A 15,327-nucleotide genomic window follows, 5' to 3' on the forward strand; every position below is an offset into this window, starting at 1 on the left:
TTCAAATAAACAAGTGAATATGCAAGCCGTGCCCAAGCACACACTGTATAAAAGAGCTGCAGATAACTCACCACGTCCCTCGGGGAGGCCACATATAGTACAAATGGGAATTCCTAACAAAATTGCTAGTATCATTTTTATTTATCCTATGTTAACACAGATGTGGGATAAATTAGTTAGAGCCACGGATTATCTAGATGATCAGATCTGGGATATATTGGATATACTAAACACTAGTATAGCTGTACAGAATCAGCTTATAATAGTCACTAACCAACATACCCTGGTATTGGATTACCTAACTGCCTCACAAGGGGGTATGTGTCAAATCATCGGACCCACCTGCTGTCATTATATAGACCCGAATAGTACTATGAGTATGACATTTAAATTAAAGGACGTACAACGACTCAGAGATCAGTATGACAAAGACAATGACCAGAATAAGGATAGCTGGTGGTCAGATACCTTTTCTTTTCTTAACCCGGCCAATTGGTTCAGAGGAATCGGTGGGTGGGTTGCTGGGATTATGCAGAGCATAATACATATAGTTATGATTATTGTAGTCATATACGTACTATTCCAGATTGTGCTCAAGAGTATCTCAGTATGCACAGATAAACTTTGTGTAATAGATGCAAGAGTATAAAGTTTTTTTTTCCTCTTCTCTTATGTTATCCTTTGCTAATACTGATTATTGCGCTTATTTTGCTATCCCTTTGTAATATCTGTACTTATTGCAAAACAAAGAAAAGGTTGCGAGAGTTAAACGGAAGAATTAATACTAGATTTGATTCTCTTATTGAATACAAGCATGTACATGTGTAATACCAAATAAAGGCTTTGTCTTTGGCCCTGTGGTAATAAAATAAATAAAAGAAAATGTCAAAGGGGGGAATTGTGGAGATCAGACTGAACTAAAGGAATCCATCTTGTCTTCTTCCGGAGAAATCTCGCTTACAACAAGATACATTTCTGCTGACTTGACATTTCCTTTTATGGAAGTAATCATGTGTGCATTCCTTCTTTCAATAGCAGCCTTTCATTCACCTTCCAGATGATGTAACTTTCTACTGATAAAGACTGGTATAGATTGTTTATGTAAGAGATAGTGAAATATGAGCGCTTGTGCGCATGTCTGTAAAAGAATAATTCTTTTCTATATAAAGGGAGGGCAAAGCCCAGAGAGAGAGATGTGCTCCTGGGCTTCCCCTGTATATGATCACACAATACCTTGTTTGCGTGTCATTTACTCAGGATCCCTACCTCTAGTAAGCCAGGGACTGAGAAGGACTTAACAAATGTAACAATCTAATTATGATATCCTTTTCTATCATCTTTGGATCTTCTGAAACCCTTAATACATATTAACTATTATTTGATTTTGATTTGCAGGCTATAAATCATAATACACGGATATTTCGATTTGCTCTTCCATTCATGAATCATACATTGGGACTTCCACCAGGTAAGGGTATTAAATCAAAACATCATATTTTAAATTGAGAGCCTATTCTTAGGAAAGCCCATATATATTAGATTGCGAGGGATCATAGTGATCAGTATTGTACTTCTGCCCTATTCACTTGAAAAGGACAAATTTAACATGCTGTACTGTTCCGGTCTATTTGAAAAACAGTTTGTGAAGTTGCAGATTATTTATTATGAGGATCTGCAAATCGTGGTTACGTGAGTTGTTTATGGGTAGGTGTTGTTATTATTAGTGTTGTTTTTTATTTTATTTTAATTTTTTTTTGTATGAAAAGTGTTTTAAACGATTATCTATTGCATCTACTATTGGTTATTGATTTCTCCAGTTCCTGCTGGTGCGTGCGTTTGATACATTTGCAAGTTACTGCAGATAAATTAGCTTTGAGTACAGGTCTGTGCAAATCTGTTTCCCTGTAGCATATAAGCTTGTATTGCTTCTACACTGGTTAGTGTTTGCTGCGATTTTATTATTATTAGGGCTCATACTTACAAGCGAGAAACTCGAATGAGACTTGCACGGCAATACCTGCACTGCACCCGGCACTCAGATTGGAGCGTGCAGCCGCATAGCAATACATGCAGCCGTACGCTCCGCTCCTGACGTGCGAGACTCGTCCGAGTTTCTCGCATGTGAGTATGAGCCCTTATTGTTGTTGTTTATTTATATAGTGCTATTTTATTCTGCAATGCTGATTTTACCTGTGAAATTCAAGAGTGTCTATTATTTGGAAAGTTGGATGAAAATGTGGCGTAGACGTCCATTGAGTGAAGCTGAAATATAAAACCTTGGCCAACACCTCACTTTCTGAAGAAGATATCCAAATGGAGAAAGTGACCGATGATGAGGACCCCATAAGTTGCGGGAAAGTGATAATGAGAATTCTAATTCTGAAGTTGAATCTGATGAGGCACGATACCCAGACAACTGCAATTCAGTTTAAAAACAAAAATGTAATTTGGAACTTGCAGCCTCCTGACAGGCTGGAGAATTGTCCTTTAATAATATCAGATAATTCTGTAATAACTAGCCGCTATTAGAGAAGTTTGGGATAAATGGATAGAGAGTCTTCTAAAATTATACTATATTGGTGAAAATGTCATCTTCCTGTGATAAAACAAATATTGCATGTTCTAGTCTTAGTAAATATTTATGTAAAGCACGTGAGTTGTTTCTGTGCAGAATGTAAGAATGTCTCACTATAGCAATAAGTGAACACGTACAACCTTTTCCTAAAGAAAATAAAGCAAGCTGATGTTTTGATTTTCATTTTTCATTTGTTTTTAGCCAACCATTAAAAAATGTAACTGATATTTAAAAAATACGCATAAAGTAGCAAATGTCAATATTAACAGACTTTAATAGGATGGTTAATATTAACCCGAACAGTACAAGTATATAGCCAATAAGAACAGAACAGCACAGTTAATACAGTATATGTGAAGTTGCATAAATACAATGGGGTATATTTTCTAACATTGGTGCACTAAATTCATAATTCAGCAGAATTCAATATTCCTCAACATGGCACATATTTGTAGTCACATTCTATGCTATTTTGAATTCATGTCCCCTTTTTGACACTTTGTTAGTCTCAGACAAAATGCTGCTGTTATGGCTCATCTGGTTACACCAATTCATAAAGCTTTAGGTCTGTATAAACATCATAGCCTGGAAGCGTTGATGCACTGAGAGCAATATAACCGTACAATATGTAGAATAGAAGGGCTAGATTAGCCAGTGGGCATTGAGCATCTAGGAACATTGGAGCTGGATATTCTAGATTTCACAAGGAACAGTGGAACAAGATGTATATACAGGCACATTGGAACAGAAGAGCCAGGTATGTAGACATTTAACAATCCATAGTAAAAAGAGGGCAAGCTAACTGAATAAGTACTCTTTACTAAAACACCTACTATCTACATGAAGTGTTACTTGTACAATGTCTAAGGACCTTTATTCTGACGAGTAAAATACGAAAGAAGCAATAAGGATGAAACACCCTCAATTAATTACCTTCAGTTCTTTCAATTGTACAGTATATGGAATAAATAATTAAACAGTGATGTGACAGCTATGTAAAAAATGACTGCTTTGCACACTCTTGGCATTCTCTTGATGAGCTTCAAGAGGTAGTCACCGGGAATGGTCTTCCAACAATCTTGAAGGAGTTCCCAGAGACGCTTAGCACTTGTTGGCCCTTTTGCCTTCACTCTGTGGTCCAGCTCACACCAAATTGGGTTCAGGTATGGTGACTGTGGAGGCCAGGTTATCTCTCGTAGCACCCCATCACTCTCCTTGGTGAAATAGCCCTTACACAGCCTGGAGGTGTGTTTGGGGTCATTGTCCTGTTGAAAAATAAATGATGGTCCAACTAAACGCAAACCGGATGGAATAGCATGCCGCTGCAAGATGCTGTGGTAGCCATGCTGGTTCAGTATGCCTTCAATTTTGAATAAATCCCCAACAGTGTCACCAGCAAAGCACCCCCACACCATCACACCTCCTCGTCCATGCTTCACGGTGGGGACCAGCCATGTAGAGTCTATTCACCTTTTCTGCGTTGCATAAATATACGGTGGTTAGAACCAAAGATCTCAAATTTGGACTCATCAGACCAAAGCACAGATTTCCACTGAACTAATGTCCATTCCTTGTGTTCTTTAGCCCAAACAAGTCTCTTCTGCTTGTTGCCTGTCCTTAGCAGTGGTTTCCTAGCAGCTATTTTACCATGAAGGCCTGCTGCACAAAGTCTCCTCTTAACAGATGTTGTAGAGATGTGTCTGCTGCTAGAACTCTGTGTGGCATTGACTTAGTCTTTAATTTGAGCTGCTGTTAACCTATGATTTCTGAGACTGGTGACTCAGATAAACTAATCCTCAGAAGCAGAGGTGACTCTTGGTCTTCCTTTCCTGGGGCGGTCCTCATGTGAGACAGTTTCTTTGTAGTGCTTGATGGTTTTTGCCACTGTACTTGGGGAACACTTTCAAAGTTTTCCCAATTTTTCGGACTGACTGACCTTCATTTCCTAAAGTAATGATGGCCACTCGTTTTTCTTTAGTTAGAATTTGTATTAAGGCAAGAAAAAAGCAGCTAACAGTCTATTCAGTAGGATTATCATCTGTGTATCCACCAGACTTCTGCACAACACAACTGATGGTCCCAACCCCATTTAGAAGGCAAGAAAGACCACTTATTAAACCTGACAGGGCACACCTGTGAAGTGAAAACCATTCCCGGTGACTACCTCTTGAAGCTCATCAAGAGAATGCCAAGAGTGTGCAAAGCAGTCAAAGCAAAAAGGTAGCTACTTTGAAGAACCTAGAATATAAGACATAATTTCAGTTGTGTCACGCTTTTTTGTTAAGTATATAATTCCACATGTGTTAATTCATAGTTTTGATGCCTTCAGTGTGAATGTACAATTTTCATAGTCATGAAAATACAGAAAAATCTTTAAATGAGAAGGTGTGTCCAAACTTTTGGTCTGTTGTTATGATACGGTGGTCTAGGAGCAACATGGAATGAGCTCTGAAGGAAGTGGTAACTGTACTGACCGCAGTCCCTAAGCTCAACACAACACTAGAAGTAGCCGTGGAATGCTCCTAACTCTCCCTAGGCATCTCGTCACAGCCTAAGAGCTAACTACCCCTAAAGACAGAAGCAGGAGAACTATCTTGCCTCAGAGAAAATCCCCAAAGGATAGATTAGCCCCCCACAAATAATGACTGTGAGTGGAGAGGGAAAAGACATACACAGAATGAAACCAGGATGAGCACAGGAGGCCAGTCTAGCTAAATAGATAGGACAGGATGGAATACTGTGCGGTCAGTATAAAACACTACAAAAAAATCCACGCAGAGTTTACAAAAAATCTCCACACCTGACTAAAGGTGTGGAGGGTAAATCTGCTTCCCAGAGCTTCCAGCAAGACAGAATTAATTCATACTGATAAGCTGGACAAACATAGAAAGCACAGAACGGATAAGTCCACAAACTATGGACAGAAAAAAGCAGGAAAAAACTTAGCTTTGCTGAACTGGTCAGGATAACAGGGAAATCCAAAGATGTGAATCCAACCAGAAACCATTTACAAGTGGCACTGGCTGAAGGAAAGAGCCAGGCATAAATAGCCGAGCAGAAAAGACGATCAGTGGAAGCAGCTGAAGACCGCTAAATCCAAGGAGCAGCCATACCACTAGAAACCACAAGAGGGAGCCCAAGAGCAGAACTCACAAAAGTGCCACTTACAACCACCGGAGGGAGCCCAAGAGCGGAATTCAAACAGTACCCCCCCTTGAGGAGGGGTCACCGAACCCTCACCAGAGCCCCCAGGCCAATCAGGACGAGTCAAGTGAAAAGCACAAACCAAATCGGTGGCATGGACATCGGAGGCAACAACCCAAGAATTATCCTCCTGGCCATAACCCTTCCACTTGACAAGATACTGAAGCCTCCGCCTCGAAAAATGAGAATCCAAAATCTTCTCAACCTCATATTCCAACTCTCCCTCAACCAACACCGGGGCAGGAGGGTCAACAGAGGGAACAACGGGCACCACATATCTCCTTAACAAAGATCTATGGAAAACATTATGAATGGCAAAAGAGGCTGGAAGAGCAAAACGAAAAGACACCGGATTAATAATTTCAGAAATTTTATAAGGACCAATCAACCGAGGCTCAAACTTAGGGGAAGAAACCTTCATAGGAACATGACGAGAAGACAACCAAACCAAATCCCCCCCACGAAGCCGGGGACCAACACACCGACGGCAGTTAGCAAAACGTTGAGCCCTTTCCTGAGACAACGTCAAATTGTCCACCACATGAGTCCAAATCTGCTGCAGCCTGTCCAACACAGAATCAACACCAGGACAATCAGAAGGCTCAACCTGCCCGGAAGAAAAACGAGGATGAAAACCAAAATTACAAAAGAAAGGTGAAACCAAAGTAGCCGAACTAGCCCGAATATTAAAGGCAAACTCGGCCAATGGCAAGAAAGCCACCCAATCATCTTGATCAGCAGACACAAAGCATCTCAAATAGTTCTCCAAGGTCTGATTAGATCGCTCAGTTTGGCCATTAGTCTGAGGATGAAACGCTGAAGAAAAAGACAAATCAATGCCCATCCTAGCACAAAAGGCCCGCCAAAATCTAGAGACAAACTGAGAACCTCTGTCAGACACAATATTCTCCGGAATGCCATGCAAACGAACCACATGCTGAAAAAACAATGGAACCAGATCTGTGGAGGAAGGCAACTTAGGCAAAGGTACCAGATGGACCATTTTAGAGAACCGGTCACAAACAACCCAGATAACAGACATCTTCTGGGAAACAGGAAGATCCGAAATAAAATCCATGGAAATATGCGTCCAGGGCCTCTCAGGGACCGGCAAAGGCAAAAGCAACCCACTAGCGCGGGAACAGCAAGGCTTGGCTCGGGCGCAAGTCCCACAGGACTGCACAAAAGCACGCACATCGCGCGACAAGGAAGGCCACCAAAAGGACCTAGCAACCAAATCTCTGGTACCAAAAATCCCAGGATGACCAGCCAACACTGAACAATGAACCTCAGAAATCACCTTACTTGTCCATCCATCAGGAACAAACAGCTTCCCCACAGGACAGTGGTCAGGTCTATCAGCCTGAAATTCCTGAAGCACCCGCCGCAAATCAGGGGAGATGGCAGAAAGAATCACCCCTTCCTTAAGAATGCCAACCAGCTCAAGGACTCCAGGAGAATCAGGCAAAAAACTCCTAGAGAGGGAATCAGCCTTAACATTCTTAGATCCCGGAAGATACGAGACCACAAAATCAAAACGGGAGAAAAACAGGGACCATCGAGCCTGTCTAGGATTCAGCCGCTTGGCCGACTCGAGGTAAATCAGATTTTTATGATCAGTCAAGACCACAATGCGGTGCTTAGCTCCCTCAATCCAATGTTGCCCCTCTTCAAATGCCCACTTCATAGCCAACAACTCCCAATTGCCAACATCATAATTGCATTCCGCAGGTGAAAACTTTCTGGAAAAAAAAGCACACGGTTTCATCAAAGAACCATCAGACTCCCTCTGAGACAAAACGGCCCCTGCCCCAATCTCAGAAGCGTCGACCTCAACCTGAAAAGGAAGAGAAACATCCGGCTGACGCAACACAGGGGCAGAAGTAAATCGGTGTTTAAGCTCCTGAAAGGCCTCAACAGCCTCAGAGGACCAATTCGTCACATCAGCGCCTTTCTTCGTCAAATCAGTAAGGGGCTTAACCACACTGGAAAAGTTGGCAATGAAACGGCGATAGAAATTAGCAAAGCCCAAAATTTTTTGAAGGCCCTTCACAGATGTGGTTTGGATCCAGTCATGAATAGCTTGGACCTTAACAGGATCCATTTCTATAGACGAGGGAAAAAAAATAAAACCCAAAAAAGAGACCTTCTGAACTCCGAATAGGCACTTAGACCCCTTCACAAACAAAGCATTATCACGAAGGATCTGGAACACCATCCTGACCTGCGTCACATGAGACTCCCAATCATCGGAAAAAATCAAAATATCATCCAAATATACGACCATGACTTTATCAAGATAATTGCGGAAAATATCATGCATGAAAGACTGGAACACAGATGGAGCATTAGAGAGCCCAAATGGCATCACAAGGTATTCAAAATGGCCTTCGGGCGTATTAAATGCAGTTTTCCATTCGTCACCCTGTTTAATATGAACAAGATTATATGCCCCTCGGAGGTCAATCTTAGTAAACCAACTAGCCCCCTTAATCTGAGCAAACAAATCAGTAAGCAAAGGCAAGGGGTATTGGAATTTGACCGTGATCTTATTAAGAAGACGATAATCTATACAGGGTCTCAAGGAGCCATCCTTCTTAGCAACAAAAAAGAAACCCGCTCACAAATGGTGACAAAGAGGGCCGAATATGCCCCATCTCCAAAGACTCCTTAACATAACTCCGCATGGCGGCATGCTCTGGCACAGACAGATTGAAAAGTCGGCCCTTAGGGAACTTGCAACCAGGAATCAAGTTAATAGCACAATCACAGTCCCTGTGCAGTGGAAGGGAACTGGACTTGGGCTCATCAATTACATCCTGGAAATCCGACAAAAACTCAGGGACCTCAGAAGAGGGGGAAGAGGAAATTGACATCAAAGGAACGTCACTATGTACCCCTTGACAACCCCAACTAGTCACCGACATAGTTTTCCAATCCAGCACCGGATTATGTTCCTGTAACCATGGAAAACCCAGTACAACAACATCATGCAGGTTATGCAACACCAGAAAACGGCAATCTTCCTGATGTGCAGGAACCATGTACATAGTCATCTGCGTCCAGTACTGAGGTTTATCCTTGGCCAAGGGTGTAGCATCAATACCCCTCAAAGGAATAGGGCTCTGCAAAGGCTGCAAGGAAAAACCACAGCGCCTGGCGAATTCTAAGTCCATTAAGTTCAGGGCAGTGCCTGAATCCACAAATGCCATGACAGAAAAGGACGACAATGAGCAAATCAGGGTCACAGATAAGAGAAATTTAGGCTGTACAGTACTGATGGTAACAGACCTAGCGACTCTCTTAGTACGCTTAGGGCAATCAGAGATAACATGAGCAGAATCACCACAGTAAAAACACAGCCTATTCTGACGTCTGAATTCCTGCCGTTCTGTTCTAGTCAAAATCCTATCACATTGCATAGGTTCAGGACTCTGCTCAGAGGACACTGCCATATGGTGCACAGCTTTGCGCTCGCGCAGACGCCAATCAATCTGAATGGCTAGAGACATAGATTCGCTCAAACCGGCAGGCGTAGGAAAGCCCACCATAACATCTTTAAGGGCTTCAGAAAGACCTTTTCTGAAAATAGCAGCCAGAGCCTACTCATTCCATTTAGTGAGCACAGACCATTTTCTAAATTTCTGGCAGTATAATTCTGCCGCTTCCTGACCTTGACACAAGGCCAACAGGGTTTTTTCTGCATGATCCACAGGATTAGGTTCCTCATACAATAATCCGAGCGCTTGAAAAAATTTGTCTACATTCAATAATGCCGGATCCCCTGTTTCAAGAGAAAAAACCCAGTCTTGAGGGTCACCACGCAGCAAGGATATGATGATTTTAACTTGCTGAATGGGATCACCAGAAGAACGGGGTTTCAAAGCAAAAAACAATTTGCAGTTATTTTTAAAGTTCAAAAACTTGGATCTGTCCCCAAAAAACAAATCAGGAGTAGGAATTCTAGGCTCTAAAGCCTGGACAACATAGTCTTGGATACTCTGTACTCTTGCAGCAAGATGATCCACACGAGAAAACAAACCCTGAACATCCATGCCAAAGCATATATCCTGAACCACCCAGATATCAAGAGGAAAAAAGAGACAAACCAGAGCACAGAAAAAAAAATGGTTCAGAACTTTCTTTTCCTTCTTTTGAGATGCATTTAATTCATTTTTGGCCACTTGTACTGTTATGATACGGTGGTCTAGGAGCAACATGGAACGAGCTCTGAAGGAAGTGGTAACTGTACTGACCGCAGTCCCTAAGCTCAACACAACACTAGAAGTAGCCGTGGGATGCTCCTAACTCTCCCTAGGCACCTCATCACAGCCTAAGAGCTAACTACCCCTAAAGATAGAAGCAGGAGAACTATCTTGCCTCAGAGAAAATCCCCAAAGGATAGATTAGCCCCCCACAAATAATGACTGAGTGGAGAGGGAAAAGACATACACAGAATGAAATCAGGATGAGCACAGGAGGCCAGTCTAGCTAGACAGATAGGACAGGATGGAATACTGTGCGGTCAGTATAAAACACTACAAAAATCCACGCAGAGTTTACAAAAAATCTCCACACCTGACTAAAGGTGTGGAGGGTAAATCTGCTTCCCAGAGCTTCCAGCAAGACAGAATTAATTCATACTGATAAGCTGGACAAACATAGAAAGCACAGAACGGATAAGTCCACAATCTATGGGCAGAAAAGAGAAGGCAAAAACTTAGCTTTGCTGAACGGTCAGGATAACAGGGAAATCCAAAGAGATGTGAATCCAACCAGAAACCATTTACAAGTGGCACTGGCTGAAGGAAAGAGCCAGGCATAAATAGCCGAGCAGAAAAGACGATCAGTGGAAGCAGCTGAAGACAGCTAAATCCAAGGAGCAGCCATACCACTAGAAACCGCAAGAGGGAGCCCAAGAGCAGAACTCACAAAAGTGCCACTTACAACCACCGGAGGGAGCCCAAAAGCGGAATTCACAACAGTCTGTATTGTATAGCTGAGTTGGTTTAACCCTGCTGTTCTGTTGGTCAAAAATGACCGACTTTGAACTTCAATATTCTTTAAAATATTCAAGATGCGACTCTGAAACCCGTGGCCGACCGACCCATCCTCATTTAAGTCAATCAACCACAAGTTTCAGAACCGCATCTTGAACACCCCAAAAAATACCAAAGTTCAAAATAGGTCTCCCCAGACCGAACAGAACAGCAGGGTTAAAGAATAATTTAATATTAAAGTTAACCAACCAATCTCAGTATTTTTAGGTAATATGTTTATTCAGCCCAGAGTGTACATCATAAGTACAAATATCCAATGGAGACTCATCATTCTGCTTAGTCCTAGGTAGTCTTGCTGTTGTGACTGATATTTTGCCTACCGGTTTTCCAATCTCAGAACCTCCTTTTCAGGGTATACTTTTTTATAACCTTTTTATTTTTTCCGTGTTCCAGTAATATTCAGCATCATCCCTGGAGATCTCATCTCCATAGACCGCGAAAAACTGAATGAGTCAGATGGCTGCCTATTTACCTTCTGGACCACACCCTGGGGTGTAGATATGGTGAACAGCCTCCCAACCACTCTTCAGCTGTCCACAAAAACCAAGCCCTTTAATATGGCCGATTAACCCCTGGTTTATATCACTTCCAATATTTTGCCAGTAACCTTCTCACAGCATCTTGAAGAATTTTTCCTGCACTGACTGAAACAAACTGGGACAATGATTGACTGAAACCCTATTGAGTTGGCACATGCTAACCTGGATTGTGAAATCCAAACTTCCTCTATTCTTCACCATCAACTCCCAGAAAATGTTTGTACTTTGCTGGAAAGATTCTCAGGTTGCAGTTTCTTTGGTGATCAGGTTGCAGATAACAGAAATTAAAAAAAAAAAATCTAGATTAGTAATAGGTTGGGAGAATCAGGAATAATAGAAGAAATTAATAAACAGGACCAGGGGAGGTTCAAGTCAAAGGATGTCAGAGGTCTGCTGCTGATAGCTCCATTTACAATTGCTGACCAATGATATCCTATATGTGCATAACAGGAAATAAGTCCAGAGATGCCGGAGGCCATAATAGAACCTTTAGGCCACGCAGGCTGCTCACAGTAGCACAAGTAACACTTTGGAAAGATCATTGTACATCTTGTTCAATATAAACAATTTAAAGTAGGACTTTAACAAATAAAAATGCTTCTCAAACTGTTATGGGTATTCCTAAGAGTCAAATGACAACGGCAAGAAAACTATGTAGAGTTGTCCTTGTGTTAAGGAGAGCTGAACATTGTTTTTTGTACTGTATGTTATTTTGTTTCCCCGTTATGCCAGAAGGGCTGTGTTTGTTTATGTCATTTTGCACTGGTTTATGCAGTACATTTTTAAATAAACCAGTTGATCTTAAACAAAAAGCGTTCCTGTGACTGCCTCTGGGAGCAGCTGAGTGAGCCAATCAGTGCAAATCCTCGTACAGCTCCGTGTCAGACAAATCTATACTATGAGAACTGTTCCTTCTATGCTACACTAGTCCAAGATCAGGTATTTGAGATAGCTTACAAGTTCTTTCAGGTCTGCTTAGGTTATTTTCAGAGTTACAGTATCACCAGGCCATTGAAAAGTATAGTTGTTTTGAATCAAGTAAAGGTTGAAGGGCACTCTCTGAAGGGCAAACATGTGCAGGTATGACAAGTGGTTTAGGTCATGTATTGACTACAAAGGGCTGCCAAGATTTTCTCTAAATGTGACCTGACAGATTCTTTTAACCTTCTCTGCATCTGAGGAGGCAACAGAGTAATTTTGAACACCTGTTAATGCTTTTTTAACCTCTGTAATTCCAGCTCTACTTTTCCACCTAACATTTGGAAATTAAATTTTTTGAGATTTACTCAATTTCCTTTGTAGTTTATCTTGACAACTCCTCTTTTCTGCATTTCTACAATGTTACAAAAGAACTAAACCTGAACTAAAGTAAAAATGTTTAGGTTTCGCTAACTTATATGGAACCTTTCTTCATCAAAACCTGCTCAAGAAGCTTTTGCTCATCTTAAGGCCGGCATCATACTAGCGAGTTTTACGGACGTATGAGAGGCGCTGAAAATACGGATTGCATACGGTACAATGATTCTCTATGGCCCAGCTCCTATCTGCCGTATTTTACTGACCCGTATTATACGGTCTTCTACGGCATGCTGCGATTGTCAACATATTGCGCAAAAAAAAAAAAATAGCCAATGAAAGTTTATGGGGGCGAGAAAAATACGGATTACACACAGACCAGCAGTGTGACTTGTGAGAAATAAACAGCGGTGTTCTACAGAAAAGCCGGCAATTTAGCGCGGTGTACAGTAAAATCACACTGACAGGTTAGAATAGAATAGGAAGAATAAATGTGTACACATAGTATAGGGGTATATATATATATATATATATATATATATATATCAGTGAGAAAATATATATCTAATATATAAAGCTGAATGTGTGTATGTGTGTATGTGTGTATGTATTTCCGGGATTGGCATCGGCACAGTCGCAGCTACATCCACAAAATTTTGCACAGTCACACGTCTGGACCCCGAGAGCGTCATAGGCTATGTTGTGAGCCGAAATATTAACCCCGCGCGTTCCAATTCACCAAACAATTTTGCCCCTATCTACATAATGGGGAAAAAAGTGAAAGGAAAAGTGTTGGAGGCGTCGAAACTACAGCCACAAAATTTTGCACAGTCACACATCTGGACCCCGAGAGAATCATAGGCTATGTTGTGAGGCGAAATTTTAACCCCGCGCGTTCCAATTCACCAAACAATTTTGCCCCTATCTACATAATGGGAAAAAATGAAAGGAAAAGTGTAGGAGGCAAATTGACAGCTGCCAGATGTGAACAAGGGGGACGTAAAGAATGAGAGCGATGGCGCCAAAGAGTATATACCATACAGTTGCTAAGGTGGGGCCCCAATATGGGATACTCACCACACACGGGGATATGAACACACACACACTACCACGTGCTTGAACACATATCACCCTCAGCACACATTTCACCACACATACGCCAACCTCGCCACATAAAAGTCGAAACACAAAAGTCGCCGCTCAAAACTCGCCACGCGCAGAACTCGCCACATGCAAAAACTAGGCTCTTGCACAGCGCTAGATAGCAGAAAAGCCGGTAATTCAATTGCCGGCTTTTGCCACCTCCTTCTCAAGCCCGACATGATATGAGACATGGTTTACATACAGTAAACCATCTCATATCCCTTCTTTTATTACATAGTCCTCTTTAGTAATGTATGTAAGAAGTGTGTTTGTGTCAAATTTGCTGGCTCTAGCTATTAAATTAAAGGGTTAAAATCGCGGAAAAAATTGGCTTGGGCTCCCACGCAATTTCCTCCGCCAGAGTGGGAAAGCCAGTGACTGAGGGCAAATATTAATAGCCTGGAGAGGGTCCATGGTTATTGCCCCACCTGGCTAAAAACATCTGCCCCCAGCCACCCCAGAAAAGGCACATCTGGAAAATGCGCCTATTCTGGCACTTAGCCTCTCTTCCCACTCCCGTGTAGCGGTGGGATATGGGGTAATGAAGGGTTAATGTCACCTTGCTATTGTAAGGTGACATTAACCCCTTTCTGCCAGCTGACGGAATAGTACGTCAGCTGGCAGATCCCCTGCTTTGAGGTGGGCTCCGGCGGTGAGCCCACCTCAAAGCCGTGACATTTCAGCTGTTTTGTACAGCTGACATGTGCGCGCAATAAACGCGAGCGGAATCGCGATCCACCCGCGCCCATTAACTAGTTAAATGCCGCCGTCAAGCGCTGACAGCGGCATTTAACTAGCGCTCCCGGCCGGAAGTGATCGCACCGCTGACCCCTGTCACATGATCGGGGGTCAGTGGTGCATTGCCATAACAACTAGAGGTCTCCTTGAGGCTATATTCACACTTTGCGGATTTTGCTGCGGATCCGCAGCGGATTTGACCGCTGCGGATCCGCAGCAGTTTCCCATGAGTTTACATTTCAATGTAAACCTATGGGAAACAAAAAACGCTGTGCACATGCTGCAGAAAAATCCGCGCGGAAACGCTGCGGATTACATTCCGCAGCATGTCACTTCTTTTCTGCGGATTTTCAGCTGCTCCAATAGAAAACTGCAGTTGAAAATCCGCAGAAGAAAACGCAGTAAAAACCGCGATAAATCCGCAGTAAAAACCGCGATGGGTTTTCACTGCGGATTTTGCAATTCCGCTGCGGAAAAATCCGCAGTGGAATCTGCAAAGTGTGCACATAGCCTGAGACCTCTATGATTGTTGATGGCCGATTGCTTTGAGCGCCACCATGTGGTTGGTGTTCAAAGTACACCTGCATTTCTGCTACATAGAGGTGATCTGTATTTCACCTCTATGTAGCAGAGGCGATTGTGTAGTGCGTGCTTCTAGCATCCTATGGAGGCTATTGAAGCATGCCAAAATTCAAAAAAAAAAGTGTTTAAAAATATAAAAAATATATAAAAGTTCAAATCACCCCCCTTTCGCCCCAATTAAAAAAAAAAT

At 42.3% G+C, this 15,327-nt stretch overlaps 1 protein-coding gene across 1 annotated transcript in view; it reads left to right on the top strand.

Moving 5' to 3' along the window:
• CYB5R1 (cytochrome b5 reductase 1) overlaps positions 1-15,327 on the top strand; it is a 259,271-nt gene that overhangs the window by 71,055 nt on the left and 172,889 nt on the right. The window contains exon 3 of the mRNA XM_069760121.1: positions 1,396-1,468. Within this exon, the coding sequence (XP_069616222.1) occupies positions 1,396-1,468 (73 nt within the window). The remainder of the gene's footprint in view (positions 1-1,395; positions 1,469-15,327) is intronic.

The sequence above is a fragment of the Ranitomeya imitator genome, chromosome 3 (genome assembly GCF_032444005.1).
Source record: "Ranitomeya imitator isolate aRanImi1 chromosome 3, aRanImi1.pri, whole genome shotgun sequence".
NCBI classification, from domain to species: Eukaryota; Metazoa; Chordata; class Amphibia; order Anura; family Dendrobatidae; genus Ranitomeya; species Ranitomeya imitator.